The sequence below is a fragment of the Mastomys coucha genome, unplaced genomic scaffold (assembly GCF_008632895.1).
Source record: "Mastomys coucha isolate ucsf_1 unplaced genomic scaffold, UCSF_Mcou_1 pScaffold15, whole genome shotgun sequence".
Classification (NCBI taxonomy): domain Eukaryota; kingdom Metazoa; phylum Chordata; class Mammalia; order Rodentia; family Muridae; genus Mastomys; species Mastomys coucha.
The window spans coordinates 129815850-129838603 of NW_022196897.1; the positions used below are offsets into that span (position 1 = coordinate 129815850).

Genomic DNA, 22754 nt, shown 5'->3' on the forward strand with positions numbered 1-22754 from the left:
TTACTGGACGACATTAAATTTTCATCTTGTAACTTTAGGATTCCAATGTCAGTGTTGAGCTTCTGCTGTAAGAGTCTGTTGATGTTTTCTTTTGGGTCTCATTCTGTAGCCCTGGCTGTCTTGGAACTCACTCTGTAGACCAGGCAGTCTGGAACTCAGAGATCTGCCTGCCTTTGCCTCCCAAGTGCTGGGATTAAAGTTGTGCGCTGCTATGCCCAGCAGCTAAAATTTTTTAAACTACTAAATTAAGAGAAAGTTGAATGCCAATGGAGTGTTTCCTTTCTTTTTTTTTTCTTTTTGGTGTTCAGATCAAATCTCTGACCTGTGTATGCTAAGTGAACAATACTCACAGCTAAGACCTCCTTTTAAAAGTAACTGCCTTAGGATAAAACTGTTCTAAAACTGGATTGTAGTAATTACCGCATGACTTACTTCTTAAAATTCATGGAACTATGCACTTAAAATGGGTGACATTTATGATATGTAAACTATAGCTAAATAAAGTTGATAACACTAATTATATCAAACAGGTATACAGAATTCAAAGAGCTCCTAAAATATTAAGAACATATATTTACTCATATATTAATCATCACTATGATTAATTTTATTTTCAGATATAGTATATACTATGTTCAAGGATGACATGCACAGTGTAAACAATATACAGTTGATAACTATTTTCACTCTCCTGAGCTTGTGAGGTTTTCTTCACAGAGCATGAATATCTTTGTTAGGGTTCTACTGCTGTGAAGAAACACTGTAAATATGCAACTCTTATAAAGGCAAACATTTAATTGGGGTTGGCTTACAGTTTTAGAGGTTCTGTCCACTATCATCATGGAAGGAAGCATGGCAGCCCACAGGCAGACATGATGTTAGAAGAGCGTAGAGTTGTATATCTCCATCTGAAGGTAGCCAGGAGATTATCATCCACATATGTAATTTCTCAAAGCATCCCCCACAGTGACACTTCTTCCAACAAGACCACACCTACTCTAACAAGGCCATAGCTCCTAATAGTGCCACTTCCTATGGGCCAAGCATGCAGACATAGGAGTCTATGGGGCTATAACTATTCAAACCACTACAATGTATTATTCTACTGATAATAAACCTAAATAAAGGCTTTATATCTATATATACATATATATGTTTTTTTCTTCCAAGAGCTAAGAGCTTTGTGAATGTTGGGGGAATTCTGCACCACTGAAATATGTCTTCAGCTTTGTACAGACTATTGAGGACAACATCAGAATATAATTTACAGGACAAAGCTTAAGCAATGTGTCTTAATTTTTTTTAATGATTTGTTTATTTTTATTTCATGTGCATTGATGTTTTGCCTGCATGTCCCTATGAGGGTGTCAGATGCCCTGGAACTGGAGTTACAGACAATTATAAGCTACTATGTGGGTACTGGGAATTGAACTCATGTCCTCTGGAAAAGCAGCCAGTGTTTTTAACCACTGAGCCATCTCTCCGGATTTTTTGGGTAGTATATTTTAAAACATATGAACCTGGCTGTATGGATAGACTTTTTCTAAATAGTAAATATTTTTAAGGTTATAAAACCATAGACATGTAAGAGAATTAGAAGGTTTGAGTGCTTATATTTGTGTTTTAGCAACATGTTTTATATTTTGTCCTTTCAGAATTAACAGGGTCATGAACTGTTGCGAGAAATATTTAAATGGAAAACCACCCGGTAACTCTCTTGGCTTGTTGACACCAGCCAGCCACATCACTATGTCCCGGCAGGCTCTTGCTCTTTTCTCCCAGCTAGCAAGATCATCTTGCTTACACACAATGCCCTACACCCCCACAATCAGTATCTGGTGCCTAGTACTCGGTAAAAGCATGACTCTTAAGGCTTAATTATCCAATCAGGTTTATATATCAATAAGATCACAGTTTACAAGATGCCAATTCAAAATTTTCAGAGCCAAATGTTTTAACCCAATTATCCTAACCTTGTAAAAACCTTAGCTACGTGTGGCTGTTATAACCACACGGGGTCTGAATCATCCTCTTCCCCGGCCTCCATGATGATGATTCCCCACTACGTTCCTCTCTCTGCCCTTTTCCCTCCTCAATTTCTAGCTCCATTTCTTTATTCCTGTCCAATGACAGGCCTGTCACTGCCCTAATGTGATTGGACAGAGAAAATACTGCAATAATGAACCAGTTTTATAAGTGGAAAATAAGCGTGCTATGCACAGCTGGAGCTGGAGTTCAGAGGCGGTGCACTTTCCTAACAAGGATATGCCTAGGCTTAATCACCAGTACAGAGGAAAACATGGGACACCAGTCACTTTTAGCCCTAAGTAAATGTTGTTTTGCTTTCTTCTCATCAGTTTCCTCCAGCATATACAGGCATATCTGAGGTGAATCAACCTGCTGAATTGATGCCCCAGTTTTCCACAATTGAGTACATGATCCAGGTAATTTTGTCATGTGTTTAATGAACACTGTTAAATTGAGTGTGTTTTGAAATACTTAGAGTTCTGTGTCTCCCACCTGTCCTCAAGAGGAAAAGCTGGTGTGCACGGGAGAAGGAGTCTAGATGGTATGTTCTAGAACATTGTGTTACTGGCATTATTTTCAGGTCTTGATCCAGGCTTCAAAAAAGATGGACCTGACCAAATTTAAAGCCTATCTTCCACAGCCTTCCACATCTCACCTGAAGACGCTCCATATTCTAGGTGGTCAGCTTAAAAATTAGTGTCTCCCTGCCTGTCACTGGTCTGTGTATCCTAGGAGAGATGGGCTTGCAGGGATCACCTTGCTGTCAATTAAATCCTACAGTCTGTTTCCTTTCCTACCTACCTGCTCTTAGCTGCTACCTCTGTTTCTCCCTAAGCATTCTGGGACGTAGGTCCCTCCCCCTTCCCTCCCATGATCTCCCTTTCTTGAACATGATTTCAGTGAAATCAGCAACCAAATGCAGCTAAAGAGATGAACAATGGTGGGGGCTAGCCTGGGCTAGAAAGGTCAGACCTACCCCTTCCTCTTAAGAGTGACCTCTTTCTTCCACATCCCCTATCTCATTTGGTAGAGCATCCATTGACGTACTATTCAGAGCAATCCTAGAGTTCACCCACCACTCCTCCCAACCCTAGCCATCCTGGGCCATGTGCCCCCTCTCACTAGATACATTGGCAGTCTCTTGGTTGATCTCCCTCACTTTTCTTTGTTCGTGTTCTATTCTTAACCCAACAGCCAGTGTAACTCTCTAGAGACATATGTCCAGTCACTGATGGACTGAATTGGCCCCTCTCTGCCCAAAGCAAAACATAGTCTTCAAGGCCCCATGTCTTCTCTCCCTCTAGTGTCCTTGTTCAGCTCCATGGGCCTTCTTGACTCTTCAGGTGTCACGCCTGCGGGAGGGTGTTTGATTTATCATCCCCTCAGGTTGGGACTCTTTTTGCTCTGCATTGCTCCCCACTTCCCTCCCTCCTTCTCCCCACAACCATAATTTATGTGTTTGTGTGTGTGCATACATGTAGGTTTGCATACATGTATGTACACGTGTGTGTATGAGTGTGTGTGTATGTGTTTGTGCACATGTGTGAGCGTGTGTATGTGAGCATGTGTATATGTGAGCATGTATATTTGTATGTGTGCATGCATGCGTGTTTGAGTATCTATGTGTTTGTACATGTGTGTGGATGTATGTGTGCATGCATGTATATGCTTGTGTATGAGTGTATGTATGTGTGTGTGAGTTTGTGGGGGGGGGGCGTTGTATGGCTGTCAGAGGACGATTTGTGGAGCCAGTACTTATACCTTGCTGTTCTTGGGGATTGAGTGCAGGTCATTAGGCTTGCTTTGGCCTTTATCTGCTGAGCCATCTTGTCACCTCAGCTTTTACCTTCTTAACGAAGCTGCCCTCATCTTTCTCTCTCTCTTTATTTTTCATTTATTTACTTTTTGAGACATGGTCTCACTATGTAGCTCTGGCTGTCCTAGGACTCAGTATATAGACCAGGCTGGCCTCAGACTCACACAGACCCATCTGCCTCTTCTTCCTGAGTTCTAGGGTTAAAGTCATGGGCCAGCATCCTCAGCCACGATCTCTCTTTAAGACAGGGACCTGGCACCTTCCTCCATCTTAACTGTTGCTGTTCCCTGCCTTCCTCCCCCAGGTTTGTTCCTTTTGCCTGACAGGAATCTTTGTTCCTTCTGTTCAGGGATGTATTACAGGGTCTACAGTAATGTCTGGCACATAGTAGGTATTGAATACTGACTACATTTTTAGGTTTATGTTTGTCTTCATCAGTTGATGAGGTAAAGCTGGTGTCGATTCTTACCTTACATAGCCCTTATCCCCCTGGATATTTAGAGGCATAGCGACTTGCTATACTGTACCTGATTTGTCCTGTGCAAAGTAGGTTTGTCCCTTGTGAGGATGTTTATTGTTTACTTTTTGTGTTAATGAAAATTATGGAAATTGGGTCTTTCTGTGTTCACTGGTTATGTCTGTGTGTATACTGATCATCACGCCATTTTTCTTTTCTTGAAGAGAGGTGCTCGGTCTCCTCTGATCTTTCTCTATGTGGTTGACACGTGTTTGGAGGAAGATGACCTTCAAGCACTCAAAGAGTCCCTGCAGATGTCTCTGAGTCTCCTTCCCCCAGAGGCCCTGGTTGGCCTTATCACTTTTGGGAGGATGGTGCAGGTTCACGAGCTAAGCTGTGAAGGAATCTCCAAGAGCTATGTCTTCCGAGGGACCAAGGATTTGACGGCAAAGCAAATACAGGTTTGTGCCTTATAAATAAGCAAGCGCAAGGGCAGATCTGCAGTGGTATTCAGTGTTAATGGAAAATGGATCTTTCTGTTGTTCCCTTTCAGGAGATGCTAGGCCTGAACAAATCAGCTATGCCTGTGCAGCAAGCCAGACCTGCTCAACCTCAGGAGCAGCCTTTTGTTTCCAGCAGGTGAGACACCAGTATCCAGTGTCATATGTTCTGTGGTGGGCGTGCCTAACAGCCCAGGTGACTACGAAAAGCAATCCTAGGACTTCTGGGTCCATAGTTCTAAGAATAGAAAAAAATTAAAGACTAAGCCAGTTGACATTCAGTGTCTCATAGAAACGTTTTGACACATGGCTTTTATCCTTGATCTTTAAGTAAAGCCGACAAAACATAAAACACTTCTTTGGGTATTTTAAATAAGCCTGTGAGCAGGCACTCACTTCCTTCAGGGTATTGAAAGCTTCTGATTGCTGGAGACAGCCTCCACTCTGTTCCGAAACCAGAGTGTTTCTCTCTCTATAGCTTCTAAGTCTCAAGGGACATGCAAACAGAAACTTCAGCCTGGGGAAGACTGTCCACATAAACGGGCCTCAAACAAATCGGGCCACACTAGGCTTATCATTAGGATTTCCCTGCTGCTTAAAATTTAATTAAACTTACTTTTCCCTTTTCAATTTGGTTGTTTTATGATACATGCATAAATTTGTGATTATTAGATTTTATAGCGTATTTCACAGTAAAATAGCTTGGAATTGCTTCTGTATTTATAGAGATAATTTTGAAGGAAAAAGTTTTGAGTTTTTCCTATTGGATAATTGTTTTGAAGAGTGTGACCTAGGGTTGAAGGTCAAGGTACTTTATTAAACCACAACCAATGTTCCCTTTTGAAATCATATAGATTTCTACAGCCCATTCACAAGATTGACATGAACCTCACAGATCTTCTTGGGGAGCTGCAGAGGGACCCATGGCCAGTAACTCAGGGGAAGAGACCACTGCGATCCACTGGTGTTGCTTTGTCCATTGCTGTTGGCTTGTTGGAGGTAATTCAAGTTTTTATAGAGACTGTCTTAGCCAGGGTTTCTATTCCTGCACAAACACCATGACCAAGAAGCAAGTTGGGGGAGAAAGGGTTTATTCAGCTTACTTCCACATGGCTGTTCATCACCAGAGGAAGTCAGGACTGGAACTCAAGCAGGTCAGGAAGCAGGAGCTGATGCAGAGGCCATGGAGGGATGTTCCTTATTGGCTTGCTTCCCCTGGCTTGCTCAGCCTGCTCTCTTATAGAACCCAAGACCTCCAGCCCAGGGATGGCACCATCCACAAGGGGCCCTACCCCCTTGATCACTAATTGAGAAAATGCCCCACAGCTGGATCTCATGGAGGCACTTCCTCAACTGAAACTCCCTTCTGTGATAACTCCAGCCTGTGTCTAGTTGACACACAAAACCAGCCAGTACAGAGACCTATCAAATCATACAAGCTGTTCTTTTTTTTTTTTTAAGATTTATTTATTTATTTTGTGTATATGAGTACACCATTGCTCTCTTCAAATACACCAGAAGAGGGCATCAGATCCCATTACAAATGGTTGTGAGCCATCATATGGTTGCTGGGAATTGAACTCAGGACCTCTGGAAGAGCAGTCGGTGCTCTTAATCATACAAGCTGTTCTTGTTCTTGTTAGCTTTGCTGGAAAATTTGTTGTGCCTTAAGTCAGCCCTTTGTCTATGTATCAGAAAATGTGTCAGTCATTATTAACTACATTGAGGAGGACCTCAGTATTTTGCAAATCCCAAAATTCTTATGAAAAACTAAAGGAATTGGAGCAGTGGAGAGTGCTTTCACTGAAGTAAATAGAAGTCCAAACCATCTGGTTGGGAGGAAGAAAGAGCCGCTCTTCTCCCCGCCATGAGTGTTACTCTACCACAGCACTAGTGCCAAGAACCTGTGAGAGGGGCAGGAATGTGAAGAGTTGTCTTTGGAGGACTTGAATACAGAATCCAAAACCACGCTCAGAGGTGGAACTGTGTGTTTCTGCCACCATCTTTACTCTTACTTTATTTTTTAGGGTACTTTCCCAAATACTGGAGCCAGGATCATGCTGTTCACTGGCGGGCCTCCAACCCAAGGACCTGGCATGGTGGTTGGAGATGAATTGAAGACTCCTATTCGTTCCTGGCATGATATTGAGAAAGATAATGCACGATTCATGAAAAAAGCAACCAAGGTTGGTACCCTCTGATTCCAGCTGTAATCACACAGCCACAGGTGGACTGCTCCGATCAGTGATGGTCACCTTCTAAGTAGTGATTGTGTAGTGACACTCTTCCATATCTTGCCTCCTTTGAACTTACTGACCCTGCCTGACTAGTTAGAATGAATGGCTTTAGAGTGTTTAAGGAGTTTGACTTTAAAGCTGCATTTTGACTTTACACGGCTTTTTATAGGTAGTGAACTCTGTGCTCCTGTTGTGGGTTACATCCTTAGGTGTGGTTAAGACATACTTTGGGAACTATGCTTTTGACTCCTAATAGTTTTCTTTCATTACAGCATTATGAGATGCTTGCTAATCGAACTGCTACAAATGGTCACTGCATTGATATTTATGCTTGTGCCCTTGATCAAACTGGACTTCTGGAGATGAAGTGCTGTCCAAATCTTACAGGGTATGCTCACATTGAACACCTGGGAAATAGGGAAGGAATAAATGATGGAGTTACAGAGGTGAATGAATGAATGAATATTGGAGTTACAGGGGTGAGTGAGGCCAGCTTCGGAGTTTTCAGGTTGCTCTGAGGTTTGGAATCGTTGGCTGGAAAGGGAAGGTGGGCCCTGTGGAGGAAGACGCAGTGCTTAGGTCTCAGGATTTCCCTGGGAACAAGTTACGTCCGAGTAGCTTTGTCTCTTCTTTGGAGTTGTTAGACTTGCCTGCATACTAGGCCGTCAAGTATAGAGTACCTGGCCTTCAGCAGTGCACGATTGTGATAATGAGTAAATGCCATCTGAGTGTCAGTGTCAAGTAATTAGAAGAAGCTTGACCTGGCTAGTGACTCTGTGACTAATGCCAGTCACATTGTCACCTTATGGGGCATACTTGCCACCAAGTCATATTGTCCTCAAGTGAAAATGTAGATTAAATTCTTGGCTTGCGGTGATGGTTGGATGAGGAACGGTAGGGGCTCACGGAAACCTATTAGGAATGCTCTTTGGCTTTCTTCAGGAAACCTTCATCAAAAGCTCTCGGGGAGCAGTGCTGTAGATTTGGGTGCTCGTGAAAGTGCAAGAAGCACTGAGGTGGAGCACCAAATCTGAAGCTCAGCTGCACATTAGTGTTGCCTAGGGAACTTCAAGACTGTCTATCATGTTCCCTGCTCCCAGCCCCCAACAGCCTAATCTAATGAACACAGGATGTGGCTTGGGTATCAGCCTTCTTCAGTTTCCCTCCAGTGATTCTAACATAGAACAGAGTTTGAGCACACACAGCCTTGGTTTCTCTGGGAACCTCTTAGACCTCATTTCCCACTTAGTGAATCAGAACTTGCATTGGCCCAAGATCCCATGGACTGGAGTACATGACACAGTCCAAGGAGTGGCAGCTACAGAGAGCCGCCTGTGGGGCTGGAGAGTCTGCACCTCTTTTCCCTTTAGCTTACATTTTATTTGTGTGACACGTGTGTTCGTGGGCGCATGTGCAAGTGTGTGTGTGTGTGTGTGTGTGTGTGTGTGTGCGTGCGTGTGCGTGCGTGCGTGCGTGTGTGTGTGTGTGTGTGTGTGTGTGTGTGTGTGTGTGTGAGTCAGTGCACACACGCAGAGGTTAGAGGACACTTTGTGGGAGTTAGTTATCTTCTTTCACTGTGTGGAACTCAGACTGAGCTTTGGTTGCTTGGTGACAAGCACCTTTACTTGTTGAGCCATCTCCCGGCCCAGATTTCTGCCTTCCTAATTGACCTCTGTAGTGGTTCTTCTCTGCTCTCTTAGGGGAGGGTATAGGAGGTAGAGTCTAAGTCATTTAAAACTGTTTTGGAGTGGGTCAGATGTATTAGAGATGGTGAGCATGCCTGTGTTACAGGTATGCTCACCAGTGTTACACTCCGGAGGACCTTGAGATCAAGGCTAGCCTGGGCTGTATAGCAAGAAGTTGTCTTTAAAAAGAAAAGCCCCCTTCTCCAAAGAAAACAAAAAATAATAGCACAAGTGCTAGCAAGATGGCTCAGTAGGGGGCCGGAGAGATGGCTCAGCGGTTAAGAGCACTGACTGCTCTTCTAGAGGTCCTGAGTTCAATTCCCAGCAACCACATGGTGGCTCACAGCCATCTGTAATGGGATCCAATCCTCTCTTTTTATGTGTCTGAAGACAGCTACAGTGTACTCATATATGTTAAATTAATTAATTAGTTAATTAATTAAAAAGATGGCTCAGCAGGGAAAGGTACCTGCCTGCCACCAAGTCTGAGACTTTCAGTCCTTGGTCCTCATACATGGAAGGAGACAGCCAACTCCTGCAGGTTGTCCTCTGACCTCTGTACCCTCCACCGTATATGCACACCTATAAACTTAATAGACACATACGTAGAGATGGACACGTAATGGGGTGTGGGAGTGGGAGGGAACACTAAAACAACCTTGAAAACAGTAGAAGCCCAGGTTCTGGTCTAGGAGGGTGACTTCAGGCAAAGTCACGGTGACCCCAGGCTGGACTAGAGGGTAGTAGATGGTTTTCCTGTAAAATCTCTAGTGCTCTTTAGTGCTGGGTTTTTCTGCTGAGATGGTGTGATTTTTCTTTTAAACATTCAGTTTACCCGGGCGAGGTGGGAGGGGGAAGGGGCAGGGGCAGGGAGCGAGGTGATGACCTGGAGACACCTGGCGAGGAGGAAAGAAATGCTGGAGACTGCTAAAACATTTTAGGTGGAGAATTCTAAGAAAGAGGTAACCCAATATGTGTTTATTAACCCCCAGCTGCAGTATGTATGTGCGTGCATGTGTGTGTGTGTGTGTGTGTGTGTGTGTGAGACAGAGAGAGAGAGAGAGAGAGAGAGAGAGAGAGAGAATGAGAATGAATGAATGAATCAATAATTCATTTTTGCTGAAGAGTTTGTTGATTAAAGGGGCATTGTTTGTTTATGGTCTTACTGTGTAACCGTAGATGGCCACAAGCTCTGCTTCAGCCTCCTGAGTTCTGGAGAATAGGAGTATACCACCTATGGGAATGATTATAGATTCATGTGTGAATGTGAAGGGAGTATGGAGGAGGTCTTTACATTCTTCATTTAGCATCGTCGAGGGTAGCATTTACTCACCTTCAGGAATGGAAATGGCACAGTGCATGCAGTGCCTCACACTGCAGACTGTGGGTTTCCCTGGTGCTTGTTTTGTTTTTCTGTGAGTATAGTCAGTGAGATTTTATCATCTCTGTACATTGGTGTATAGTGATCAAAATATAGAATTGGCATCTTAAAATATTTTTAAAAATGTTTTTACATTTCTTTTGCATGTGCTTATGTGTGTGTATGTGTATGTATGTGGATGCACATACATGCTTTGGGACTTGTGTGAAAGTCAGGGCCACCTGTGGGAGCTGGTTCCTTCTCTCTACCATGTGGGTCCTAGGATTGATTGAACTGAAGTTATCAGGCTTAGCGGTACCCTTACCCACCGAGGCACCTTCTCAACCCCCTAGAACTGTTCTAAGGGTTCTTTAATGTTTTTGAGAGGGTTAACTTAAATGAAAAATAGCAAGTTTAATCCTTCCCTAAATTGAACTTGTTATTTTTCATTTAAGTTAATCAGTAGCACATGTGTGGACAGGTGTGTTCTCTCTCTGTCTCTGTCCCTGTCTCTATCTCTGTCTCTGTCTGACTGTCTGTCTGTCTGTCTGTCTCTCTCTCTCTCTGTGTATGTGTGTGTGTGTGCGCGCGCGCACGCACTCACGTGTGTGTATATGTGTATGAATTGTTTGTGAATCTTAAAGGAACAACCAAATGGCTTCCAATCCCTTTAAACATATACTTTCTTCCTTTCTTATCTAGAGGCCACATGGTGATGGGAGATTCTTTCAACACTTCTCTTTTCAAGCAGACATTCCAAAGAATTTTTAGTAAAGACTTCAATGGAGATTTCAGAATGGCGTTTGGTGCTACATTGGATGTAAAGGTGCAGTAGGCTTTTAGAAAAGTTTTATTTTAAACTACCTTATATAATTAGCTTATAGAATTGTACATGATAAATATTTAGTTATTTATTATTTATCTGAGGCATGGTCTCACTGTGTGTATCCTCAGCCGTCTTGGAACTCACTATATAGATCAGGCTGGCCTTGGACTGTGTGCTGCACTGTGCTCATCCATATTATAGACTTTTGAAACAGTACCAGGCTTAGTGTGGTTCAGTGTAAACGCTGCAGCCTCAGCTGGTAGACATGAGCTTTAGTGACCACTTAAAAGGATTCAACAAGATGGTTATCACAAAGTATTTTATTTTGCTCACCGAATTCTGTTTTCAAGGATTACCTATGTGTTTATTAAAGTTCTAAACAGGAAGTTCCTCTTTCCCCTCAGGCCCTGCACTGTTCCATCCTCATTTAGGATAGGGAGAGTTAATGGGGTTTGGGGTAGGCGTTGGTTGCTATACTGGGGCTTGACAACAGGCAAGTCACACATGGTCAATGTCCACCCAGCCATTGGTGTGATTCACTGCACAGAGTGGGGTTTAGATTTAAGAGGAACCCAGGTATTCTAATACTGGGTAGGAAATGAGTCCTAGACAGCAGACTCTTAAGTAACTGAGAAACCATTATAAGGGGCTGTTAGAAACTTGATTAGAGAATTAGAGAAAAGTATTAAGTTATCTAGGATAAGCTTTAAGGGGTTTGCTTGATTGCTTACTTAGCAGAATTGGAAGTTGTTAAAGAAAGGGCTAGGGAGCTGGCTCAGAGGATGTAGTAGTGCCTGCTGTCTAAGCATGTACCTTGAGTTAGTACTCCAGCATCTATGTAAAAGCATAAGAGGAATGGACTGAGCGCACGCCTTTAATCCCAGCACTTGGGAGGCAGAGGCAGGTGGATCTCTGAGTTCAAGGACAACCTGATCTACAGAGCAAGTTCTAGGACAGCTAGGGCTACACAAAGAAACCCTGTCTCAAACGACCCCCGCCCCAAAAGAAAAAGAAGTATGGACTGAATTCATTTTATTGAAATGAACTCAGATTTTAAAATACTCATTTGTTTAAAAAAAAAAAAAATCCAGAGGCAGAAGAATCTGTGAGTTCAAGGCCAGCCTGGTTTATGTAGTGAGTTCCAGAACAGCCAGGACTACATAGAGAGGCTCTGCCTCAAAGAAAAGGAAAGAAAAGCAATAGAAAAAGATCTCCATTGGTCTTATCATTTTGTTAGGGTTTGTGAATTAAGTATCTTTAAAGGAATATAAAACAATGTTTACTGGCCAGGCAGTGGTGGCGCATGCCTTTAATCCCAGCACTTGGGAGGCAGAGGCAGGCGGATTTCTGAGTTTGAGGCCAGCCTGGTCTACAGAGTGAGTTCCAGGACAGCCAGGGCTATACAGAGAAACCCTGTCTCGAAAAACCCAAAAAAACAAAACAAAACAAAAAAAAAACTAAAAAAAAAAAATACCCGAAAACAATGTTTACTGAATAGAAAAATGTAAATAAGTATGAATGTGCCTGGTATTTGGAAAAGACTAATATAATTGGTAGAGTCATTACCTTTCATATATATAATAATTTCAAAGGTTGAAAATGAATAGAGAGTTGAAAATGCCACCTGGCCAGGGGTAGTGGTGCCAGTCTGTATCCCAGCATGTAGGCAGAGGTAGGAGGATTGTGAGTGTAAGTTCACCTGGGCTATCTATGGATTTCCAGGTTAGTCTCCTATTTCTTGGGGATCCTGCTTCAAATCAAACAAATGAACTTGGTCTTTTTTGTTTTGATTTTGAGACAGTCTCATGAACTCAGGCTGGCCACAAATTCACTATACAGTTGAGGCTGATCTTGAACTCTTCATCTTTTGCCTCAGCCTGATGTATTTTCTAAGGTGGATTTTGTTGAAGCTTTAATCAGCTCCTAGTATTCTTGGAAAAGCCTGAGTGGGCATTTAGATAGTGTAATACATTAGTGATTTTCTCTGTGGGAATTTTCCTCTAAGTTTTCTTTTTTTTGGTTTTCGAGACAGAGTTTCTCTGTGTAACCCTGGCTATTCTGGAACTCACTCTGTAGACCAGGCTGGCCTCGAATTCAGAAATCCACCTGCCTCTGCCCCCAGGTGCTTCCTCTAAGCTTTTATTGTGATTGTGGTAGCAGCAGGGGCTCTTAACTTATTGTGTGATTTGTTTTAGACCTCTCGGGAACTGAAGATTGCAGGAGCCATTGGTCCATGCGTGTCTCTGAATGTGAAAGGACCATGCGTGTCAGAAAATGTAAGGAAAATCTACCTCCACCCTTGCCCTGGAGTAAACTCATTAGCTAAGTCAAACCCTGATGATCTTGCATTGTGTTACCTGGGAGGTGTACTTGTCTGAGAGGAGCTATAACACTCACTGATGACAACTCCAAGAGGTAGTGTCATCTGTCCTTCTGCCCATTGATCTGTCTTTGACCAGAGAAGGAAACATGGAGTCAGGGAGGTTAAGTTAACCCTCACACAGGGTTGAACCTGACCCAGAGGGCCCAGATCTGAGGTTTGTCCCACTGCATCTGATATGTGGATGCTATCTTACTGAGAACAAAAAGCAGTTCCCTACAGCAAAGACAGACATTCAGAATTCTTCCAGAATAACCTGTGTACTTCATAACTTAGAGTTGGTACCCCGTCTCTATAAGCTGATAATGAGCTTAGGACAGGGGCCCACTTAGTTGGTCGAACAGTGGATGTTACAGATGCATATGCATTGTTAGTATGTAAGAGCAAAGTGCAGGCGTTCCTTTGGATAATGGCGTTGCTGATGGCCCACGTGCTGTGAGTATGCACTGGCTGCCCACAGACACAGCACCTGATCTATAAGGTCTCTTCTGCATTGGCTACATGCACAAAGTATAACCTCAGAGTATGAAAGTGGATCAGTGAGTGTTGCATCAAGGGGTGAAATCACAGACTTCCTCTTTGATTAATTTGACCTAGAGCAAAACCCATGATTCAGCTCTTCTCTCTTTGTGTCTTCTGTCTGTCCATAGTTACTGGCTTACCTGTAATCTCCATGTGTCTGTATCTTTGCCTGTCTGAATGCTATCTGATGTCTCACTTTCCCTTTGTCTGTCTCTGTTGTATGAACAACACAGAAAGATCCCATGGAGAAGGATGAGGGCTTCTTTACAGAAATAGCTAAAAGTTTTACAAGGGGAGGAGTCGTTTTACTGACCCCACGTAACCCAGAAGCACTCAGTACTGCAAATAAGCTATGCCTATATGTTGTTTCTAAGATGTATGGTGAATATTTGTTGTATAAGGTTGTTTCCAAAGTGTTGGCTGTTGTTAGCAACATGTATACACATGTACATTACTCTGGGTCAGGGGCATGGAAGAATATATAACTTAAGATTAAATCTATGCACTGACTTATGTTGTAAAAGCTGATTCAAGACAAGTAAGGTTGGTTGTTACATTCTTATTTTAAGGTTACACTTCAACAGACTGATTACACAGTAGGATAGCCTGTGATTAAGAGGTGTATTTGAGCCAGGCGGTGGTGGCACATGCCTTTAATCCTAGTTCTTGGGAGGCAGAGGCAGGTGGATTTCTGAGTTAGAGGCCAGCCTGGTCTACAGAGTGAGTTCCAGGACGGCCAGGGCTACACAGAGAAACTCTTATCTCGGGGAAAAAAAAAAAAAGAGGTGTATTTGGCTGTGAGGTTTAGCAAAAGTTTAGTCCTTTTGAATAAAAGAGCTTTTTCCACCCCCCATAAAATTGTATCATTGCAGCTTTTGAGATATCCTGGGGTGTAGTTACACAGTCATGGCTGTCCCTTCTTGTCATCTACAGTGGGAAGGTGGACTCCAGAGCTGTTGTGGATTTAGGGTACATAGCTACTACTTGCTAGCTGAGTGATCTAGGTACAAGTCTTAACACTTTATAGTTCAGTGTTTTTAGAAAATGGGAAAATAGCAGTACCTACTTAAGAATGTTAAGATTGGGCTGGAGAGATGGCTTAGAGGTTGAGAGCACTGACTGCTCTTCCAGAGGTCCTGCGTTCAATTCACAGCAACCACATGGTGACTCACAACCATATATAATGAGATCTGACACCCTCTTCTGACATGCAGATATGTATGCAGAACACTGTATCTATAATAAATAAATAAATAAATCTTTAAAAAAAAAAGAATGTTAGGATTAAATGAGGTTGGTCAGGTGACACACTTAGGACAAGGACACACTGGAGCCTTCTACAACTTGTCCATTATCTCTTGTATGTCAGAGCAGACATTGACAGGGACTATATAAATCAAAGTTTTGTGGTGCTTGGAAGGAGGCTACTGTTTGTGTAAATGCCTCTGTAGTTCTTGGATGAGGCAGTTCTTTCTGAGGGTTATGTCTTAGTGTGCTAAGTGACTTGCACCACTCCTGTTTGTATGGGAGGGCTTTGGAAGGAAGGCTGCCTCACGCACCCTTGAAAGTCTGTGAGCTTGAAAGTCTTGCTGACGAAGTTTCCTGCAGTAGTTTTAAAAAGATACCTTAAAAAATTGCAGCACACCGATTAGTCTTCCATTTGAATTCAGCATTCTAAGTTTTGGTTGGAGGGTGAGGATGCTTTAAGGATTAAGGAAAGCACAGCTTCTAGCATACCATGGTCTAGGAAGAGTACAGTGTGTTCCTGTGTACCCACCCTCTAGCAGCACTGGGTGGTATTGGTGGCATTCCACAGCTGTTGGTGCCGCATTTGCCCACCGTGTGTAGTTTTGATCTCCTGGTATGTCTGCTGTACAAACATTATTTTCAGAAACCTTTGGAAATAATTTTCAGATGTCATGACACTTGGTTCTTATGTAATACAGTGTGCTTATCCTAAAAATAAGGGTGTTAATACCATTTCCTCATTGTCAAATCTGAGAAAATGAACAGTGATCTCGCAGCAGCATCTAATACAATGCCTAGCCTGCATTCTCTCTCCAGTTTGCTCCAAACTGCTCTCTCTCTGTGGCTGTTGCCAGTCCCAGCAGCACCGCTTTCAGTTCCACAGGCTTCATTTCTCAAACCCTAGCCTAGCCCTTGCCTTCTGGTCTCTTCTTTCTGTTTCTGTGCTTTTATGTTTCCAGACACTGATGTTGAAGGCAGTGCTGAGTATCTTCTCTAGAGGATCTACGGTCTTGGGGCATCCGCTTCCGCACAGTGGTATCGAAGCTGTTACTCTCCTCCCTGTGCTTGAGTAATTATCTGTAACTAGAATCTGCAAAGCTTCTGTCTGCCTGTATGGTTTCTAGTAGATCTGCAGCTCTCTGTTTTTTATTCTAATAGTGATGGAAAAAGCAAATGCAGCTTTCAAACCAGTTCTTTCTCAGTATTCTTCCCCAACATTGACATAATTTTTTGTTGACTTCAGTATTATATGCTGTATATACGTTATATATATGATGTGTTAAAATGATTTAGAGTGCCTGCATAAAAAGTTTAATTTAAAAAGTACTGTAAATGTAAACATTAAGACTCCTTCTGGCTTATAATTACACATTTTCTAGATGTTTTTACTAGAATTGAAAGTTTTAGCTTGGACCCAATGTCTAAATGTGACCTACCCTGCTTATTTGGTGCTTTTAATTCCTTGTTTCTCTCGGGGTTTATTTTTGAAATTCCTGTCTCTTCCTAGGAGCTTGGTGTTGGTGGCACAAGTCAGTGGAAGATCTGTGGCCTGGATCCCTCATCTACTCTTGGCATCTACTTTGAAGTTGTCAATCAGGTGCGTAGCAATTTTCTTCATGTTACAATCTCTTCTGATCTATTAGGAGGTAATGTCTCCCTATCTTGGTATACCTTTGCTATCCCATTAGGTATTGTGTTAATTTGGTGTGCTCTTCTAAAATTTCTTTCAACATTTAGTTAGAATCAAGCAGCAAATTACTTTGTTCCTTTATTGTTGATCTGACAAGGTCCTGATAGTCATCATAACTCATGAATTTTTGAGGGAATCAGTGTTTCCCCAATATTTTGTTATGAAAAATTATAAATATACAGAATAGTTGATAGACTTGTACATTTAACACCTGCAAAAACTACTATTTAGATTCTATAATCTATTTTACTGCAGTTGCATTGTTAATATCTCCATTTTATTTTGTATGCTTTTGTGGGTGGAGGGGAGATGAGACAGGGTGTCTTGAAGACCAGTGTGGCTTTGAGCTTCTGGTCCTTTGCTTCCATATTCAGAGTGCTGGGAACATAGGTGTGTGTCACCACACCTGGCTTATTTTGGTGTGTTTCAGAGCAACTTGCAGTCATCTGTGGTTTTCATCTCTAAATAGTTCAGCAGCAATTCATCAATTGGAGTTTACTTTTATTCCTTCTGATACTGGGGTCTGAACCCATGGCCTCTTGTATTGTATGCACATGGTCTATCAATGAGCTACATGCCCAGCCCCAGTTCATTTGAATGTGCTAATGTTCCTCCTTCCCCTCCCCTCTGCCTTTTAGATAAGAGTTCTATACAATGATACCATAGAACATGCTGGTCCTAAGTGTACCATTGAAAATGTACTGAAACCTTACTTCAGTGCTTCATTCAGGAGGGCCAACTTTTAAGTTATGCCTGTGACAGTAACCAGATGTGTGGCCTTTCTCCCTGCAGCACAATGCTCCGATTCCCCAGGGAGGCAGAGGTGCCATCCAATTTGTCACACAGTATCAGCATTCCAGCACTCAGAAGCGCATCCGAGTCACCACCATTGCCCGCAAGTGAGTGTTGTGCCTCTTTCTTCTTGACTAAGGCTGATGGGTTTACTGTGAGAGTTTTAATGGCTTTGAGCTTATTTTCTGGTTCCTTAGATGGTCCTCCCAGTTCCTTACTCACTCATTGATCAGCCTTTCTTGGTTAACCCAGTGAACAAACCTTCACATGCTTACCAAGAAGAAACAGCTTTCAGTAGGAATATGGTTCATTGAAAATTATTTGTTGTTGTTTTATTTGCTAGATAAGTACATCGTACGTTTTGTTAAAGATGTAAACATAATCTTTATATTTGTTAAAGATGTAAACAGCTCAAGTCCAGGTTATAGTTCATTATAGAGAGGAGTCACAGTGGCAGGAGCTTGAGGGAGCTGATCACATCTGCAGTCAGTCCATAGACTGAGAAGACATATGTGCCTACTACTCAACTCTTACACAGCCTGGGACCCAGACCAGGGAAATGATATCACCCAGAGGGGGCTGTGTCTTCCCTCCCCCGGGAAGAAAAAATTGAAGCTTAGAGAGAGAGCTTGGTCGGTCGTTAAGGCCGCTTGCTCGTGCAGAGGGCTGCAGTTGGGTCTCTAGCACCTGTGCTGCGTGGGTCACAACTGCCTGTAACGGTTTCGGACATCCAACTTCCTTTTCTTAATTTGAAGATTTGAAGGGCACCTGTATACACACATAAACATAAAAAAATAATTTTTTTTTTTTTAGAAAAAAAGAGGGAAAGGAAAAAAAAACCCTTCTAGGCATACATGCCCTCAGCATGCCAACCTGCTCTAAGCAGTCCCTGAGTGAGACTGTCTTCCCAGCTGATTCCAAGTTGTGTCTAGGTGACAGAGCTGATCTTCTCAGAGTCTTTGCCATTATTTATAGGACCTTTTCTTTCTTTTTCTTCCCGCCTTCCTTTCCTCCTCCCTACCTCTCGTTAGCCTGACCTTGAACTCACTGTGTAGCTGACTGTGATTTGGAACTCCCTATCTTTCTGCCTCTACCTCGAAAGTGCTGGGTTTACACACATGTGCCCCCCCCCTTCATTGGTTTGCAGAATAACTATATATTTTGGATCTGCTTTTCTTCCCTGGTGATCTTTTAGCTTTTTTCATTTTTAGTCACCTGGAAAACTCCTAATTCATGTTTCCAAGGAGGTGGCTACTAGGAAGTCATTTTGCAAAGTTATAAATGCTTAGATTTTCATAAGGATTAGCCTGGAGGAAGGCAGTCCGAATTAAGACTTACTTTTTGGGTGTCTACTGTTGCAACTGGTGGATTATGGGAAAGTTTTTCTGTTGTGCTTTTAGCCATCAGCCAGCACCTGAGAGTGACTGAAATAACTGTCAAACTTCCTTAACAAAAATGCAGGGCAACCTTGTCTTGGACAACAGAACGGGATCTCGGAGCAGAGATCTCACTTTGGTAGTTCCCAATCAGAAGTGTGGTACTAACTCTGGTTGTCAGTTGGGCAGATGCACAGAGCCAGCTGAGGCACATAGAAGCAGCATTTGACCAGGAGGCTGCAGCAGTCTTGATGGCACGGCTTGGAGTGTTCCGTGCAGAGTCAGAGGAGGGGCCTGATGTGCTCCGGTGGCTGGATCGACAACTCATCAGACTGGTGAGATGGGAACAATGCATTGAGTTTAGTCTTTGCGTTTCTTCTACCTTTGAAAAGAAAACTCCCACTTAAGCCTATTATATTTTACGTTTTAAAAGTACTTATTTACTTGTATGTGCTCATGCCAGAGCGTGTGTGTGTGTGTGTGTGTGTGTGTGTGTGTGTGTGTGTGTTTAGGAACCTGTGGAGGTAAGAAGAAGGTTAGCTCTCCTTGGAACTGAATTCTGGGAGATTGTCAACTGCTGTCTTGTTCTGGGAAATGCACCCCAGGCTTCCACAAGTACTCTTAACCACTGAGACTTCTTTCTAGTCCCAAACCCTATTGCTTTATGTAGTCAGATAGCAAAAACTTAACAGTTGCTCACTCTAGGCCAGCCATTAGCTATGAAAGAAGTGTTAATTGTACATTTTCATTTGAGGGCTGTCACTGCAATGTGTAAGAAAGAGCATGGAAATATGGGGAGTGGTACAAATCTATGTGTGCTGAGTAGAGGAGCTGCTATAGCCTGATATCCTAAGCGATCAAAAGGAGACTTTAAGAATTGGAGGCCAGGCACAGTGAGTTCAGGGAAATACTTTATGTATTTATCCAGGTCTGATTAGGAGAGAGAAAACAGACAGAAGAAGCCAAGTGTGGTTATGTAGGGCTACAATCTCTGCACTGGGGAAGCAGTGCCAAAATCCAAATCAAAAAGTCCGGTGGGAGAGATGGCTCAGGAGCTAGGAGTGTGTATTGGTCTTCCCGGGGACCTGAGTTCAGGTCCAGCACAGGAACCCTGGAGGGTAGAGGCTCTGGTGGAATCCAGTGGATCCTGGTGATGGGCATATCCAGAGAAGCCCCTCCCCCTTCAAACTGTGGGGATAAATCTAGGGCCTTCAGCAATGCAAAATATGTGTTTTAACAAGACCTGGTAATTTGTCTACCCTTTGTGCCTGAGAGCTAGTTTAGAATTCATGCGAAGTAGAATACTACATAGCTCTTTTGTTTGGGACTTTTCTTTTAGTTTATTTATTTTATTTGCATCTGTATTTTGCCTGCATGTATGTTTGTGTGATAATGTTGGACCCCCTGGAACTGGAGTTACAGACAGTTGTGAGCTGCCATGTGGGTGCTGGGAATTGAACTCAGGTCTGCTGGAAGAGCAGCCAGTGCTCGTAACCTCTGAGCCATCTCTCCAGCCCTGGTCTGGGACTTTTCTAGGTGATACTAACTTAGACTCTTTACTTATTTATTTTCTTCCAACAGTGTCAGAAGTTTGGGCAGTATAATAAAGAAGACCCCACGTCTTTCAGATTATCAGACTCCTTTTCTCTGTATCCTCAGGTAAGAAATATGTTTTTAAAGATAATTACAGAAGAATGAATCACTAGAACGTAACTTTTCATGTTTGGGAGAAAAGGAAGATGTATGGTTTGAGACTGAATATGGTAACAGGCTATCCCATCTCTTCTGAACCTGTATTTTATTTTATTTATTCATTTATTTATTTATTTATTTATTTATTTGGTTTTTTGAGACAGGATTTCTCTGTATAGCCCTGGCTGTCCTGGAACTCACTCTGTAGACCAGGTTGGCCTCGAACTCAGAAATCCACCTGCCTCTGCCTCCCAAGTGCTGGGATCAAAGGCGTGCGTCACCACTGCCCGGCTCTGACCTTCTATTGATGCTGACCAAGTGTATAGCACTTGGCTAGTGCTTTGTATGTGTAAGCAGCCAGTATCTGGGTAGAGGGACATTCAGGTGCCTATATGTGAGCAGTTGGTGATTAGTGTGAGAGCTCCGGGCTGTCCAGTCAGGGTGGAGAGTGAGCACTGGCTCTGTTGCTGCTGCTGCTGCTACTGCTGATCTTAGGTGAGGTCTGAGACCTCTGTGAGTCTTTGTTACCTCATCTTTAGAAGGGAAGAGTTGGTCTAGAGTAGTGATTTGAAATCTCTTTAAAGCTGTGAAATCCTTTCCTTTTGTGGACTACTCTCCCTCAAAAGCCAATGTGAAAAGCAGGCAGATCTGAAGCTTCTCTGGATGTTGCCACCACCTGGATCCACTGGATTCCACCAGAGCCTCCACCCTCCAGGGTCCCTGTGCTGGAGACGTCCTGTACTCTCCAGGGACTTACTCTAGAGAAAGAATATCTGTTCCCAAAGAAAGTAGGTCCGGGAGGAAAAGCACAGTTGAGGCTTTGAGGTTTGAGCCACAGTGTAAGGGAGTCCCACTGTGTTCGGGGCAGAGGATGAAGCTGTGAGGACCAGAGGACCACAGGAGAAGAACAAGAACAGTAGGTGTGCATGTGAGAGCGCTCAGGACACAGCTTGCAAGCTAGGATAAGAGTCAGGTCTGCAGAGAGAAGTACAGTGATGGCCTGATGGCAGGGCAGGCTTACTCAGGCTAACTCTAAAATATCTCTATAAAAGTGAGTCTCTAGAAGTAGAAGCATCCTAAGGTTCCAGATATTAAATTCAGGTTCTTAGTGATAACCATGACAGCCATTTCCACTTGCAGAATAAGCACTTGAGAATAAACCTAGCTCTGTAGTTTACAGGCAAGGAAACTGAGGCACCAGAAAGTATGCAGCTTCGCCAAAGTCACGTCCACTTCTGGCTGGCTGAGGACTTTGAACTAGCTCTCTGACTGCTACCTCAGAATGCTCTGTAGACGAAGTCATACAGCGGGTGCCTCCCAGGCTCTGCTCCTTCATGTGGGAGCTCTTTAAAAACCAAACCAAAAGCAAACGACAGAATTTTAGCTGGAGGCTGGACAAATGGCTCAGACATGCTGTGGTTGCTGCTCTTTCAAGGACCTAAATTGGGTTTCCAGCACCTATAATTAATGGCTCAAAACCACTTGTAGCTTTAGCTCTAAGACCCAACACCTTGTTGTGGCCTAATTGTGTGCCCGATTGTGACATATAATCGCACAGGCACGCACACACACATAAAATAAAAATAAAATCTTAAAAATTTTGTCTGGGCCAGGGGTTGGTGGTAGTTTGCGCCTTTGATCCCAGCACTTGGGAAGCAGAGGCAGGAAGATCTCTGTGAGTTCGAAGCCAGCCTGATCTATAGAGCTGGTTCTAGGACTGCCAAGGCTGCATAAACAAACTGTCTTGAAAAACAAAACAAAGAAAAAAAAAATCCTTACCTGGAAGGCCTAGGGAGATGGCTCAGTTGTTAAGTGTATACTAGTGTACTATTCTTTGCAGAGGATCTGAGTATAGTCCTCAGGACTTTGTGAGGTCGCTCACAATTACAGGCAACTCGAGCTTCAGGAGATAGATCTGGCCTCTGAAGCACATGCCCCTGCTCCCCTAATTATAAATACATCTTTAAGGGGTTGAAAAGATGGCGAGCAGTTAAGAGTACTGACTTCTCTTCCAGAGGACCCAGATTCAGTTCCAGAGCACTCACATGGCACCCTGTCTGTAACTCCAGTTCCAGAGGATCTGACTCCCTGACAACAAACATGCAAACAAAATACCAACCAATGCACATGAAATTAAAAACAAAA

The 22754-nt window shown here is 43.0% G+C and overlaps 1 protein-coding gene across 4 annotated transcripts in view; it reads left to right on the top strand.

The window, feature by feature from the left end:
• The window catches only part of Sec23b (SEC23 homolog B, COPII coat complex component), a 37199-nt gene that overhangs the window by 6346 nt on the left and 8099 nt on the right, over window positions 1-22754 (top strand). For all 4 annotated transcript variants that reach the window (XM_031372116.1, XM_031372118.1, XM_031372117.1 and 1 more), the window contains exons 4-15: window positions 2358-2444; window positions 4526-4762; window positions 4855-4940; window positions 5656-5800; window positions 6829-6987; window positions 7311-7426; window positions 10786-10909; window positions 13105-13185; window positions 16567-16656; window positions 17542-17648; window positions 19099-19252; window positions 20499-20576. In XM_031372116.1, the coding sequence (XP_031227976.1) occupies window positions 2358-2444; window positions 4526-4762; window positions 4855-4940; window positions 5656-5800; window positions 6829-6987; window positions 7311-7426; window positions 10786-10909; window positions 13105-13185; window positions 16567-16656; window positions 17542-17648; window positions 19099-19252; window positions 20499-20576 (1464 nt within the window). The remainder of the gene's footprint in view (window positions 1-2357; window positions 2445-4525; window positions 4763-4854; window positions 4941-5655; window positions 5801-6828; window positions 6988-7310; window positions 7427-10785; window positions 10910-13104; window positions 13186-16566; window positions 16657-17541; window positions 17649-19098; window positions 19253-20498; window positions 20577-22754) is intronic.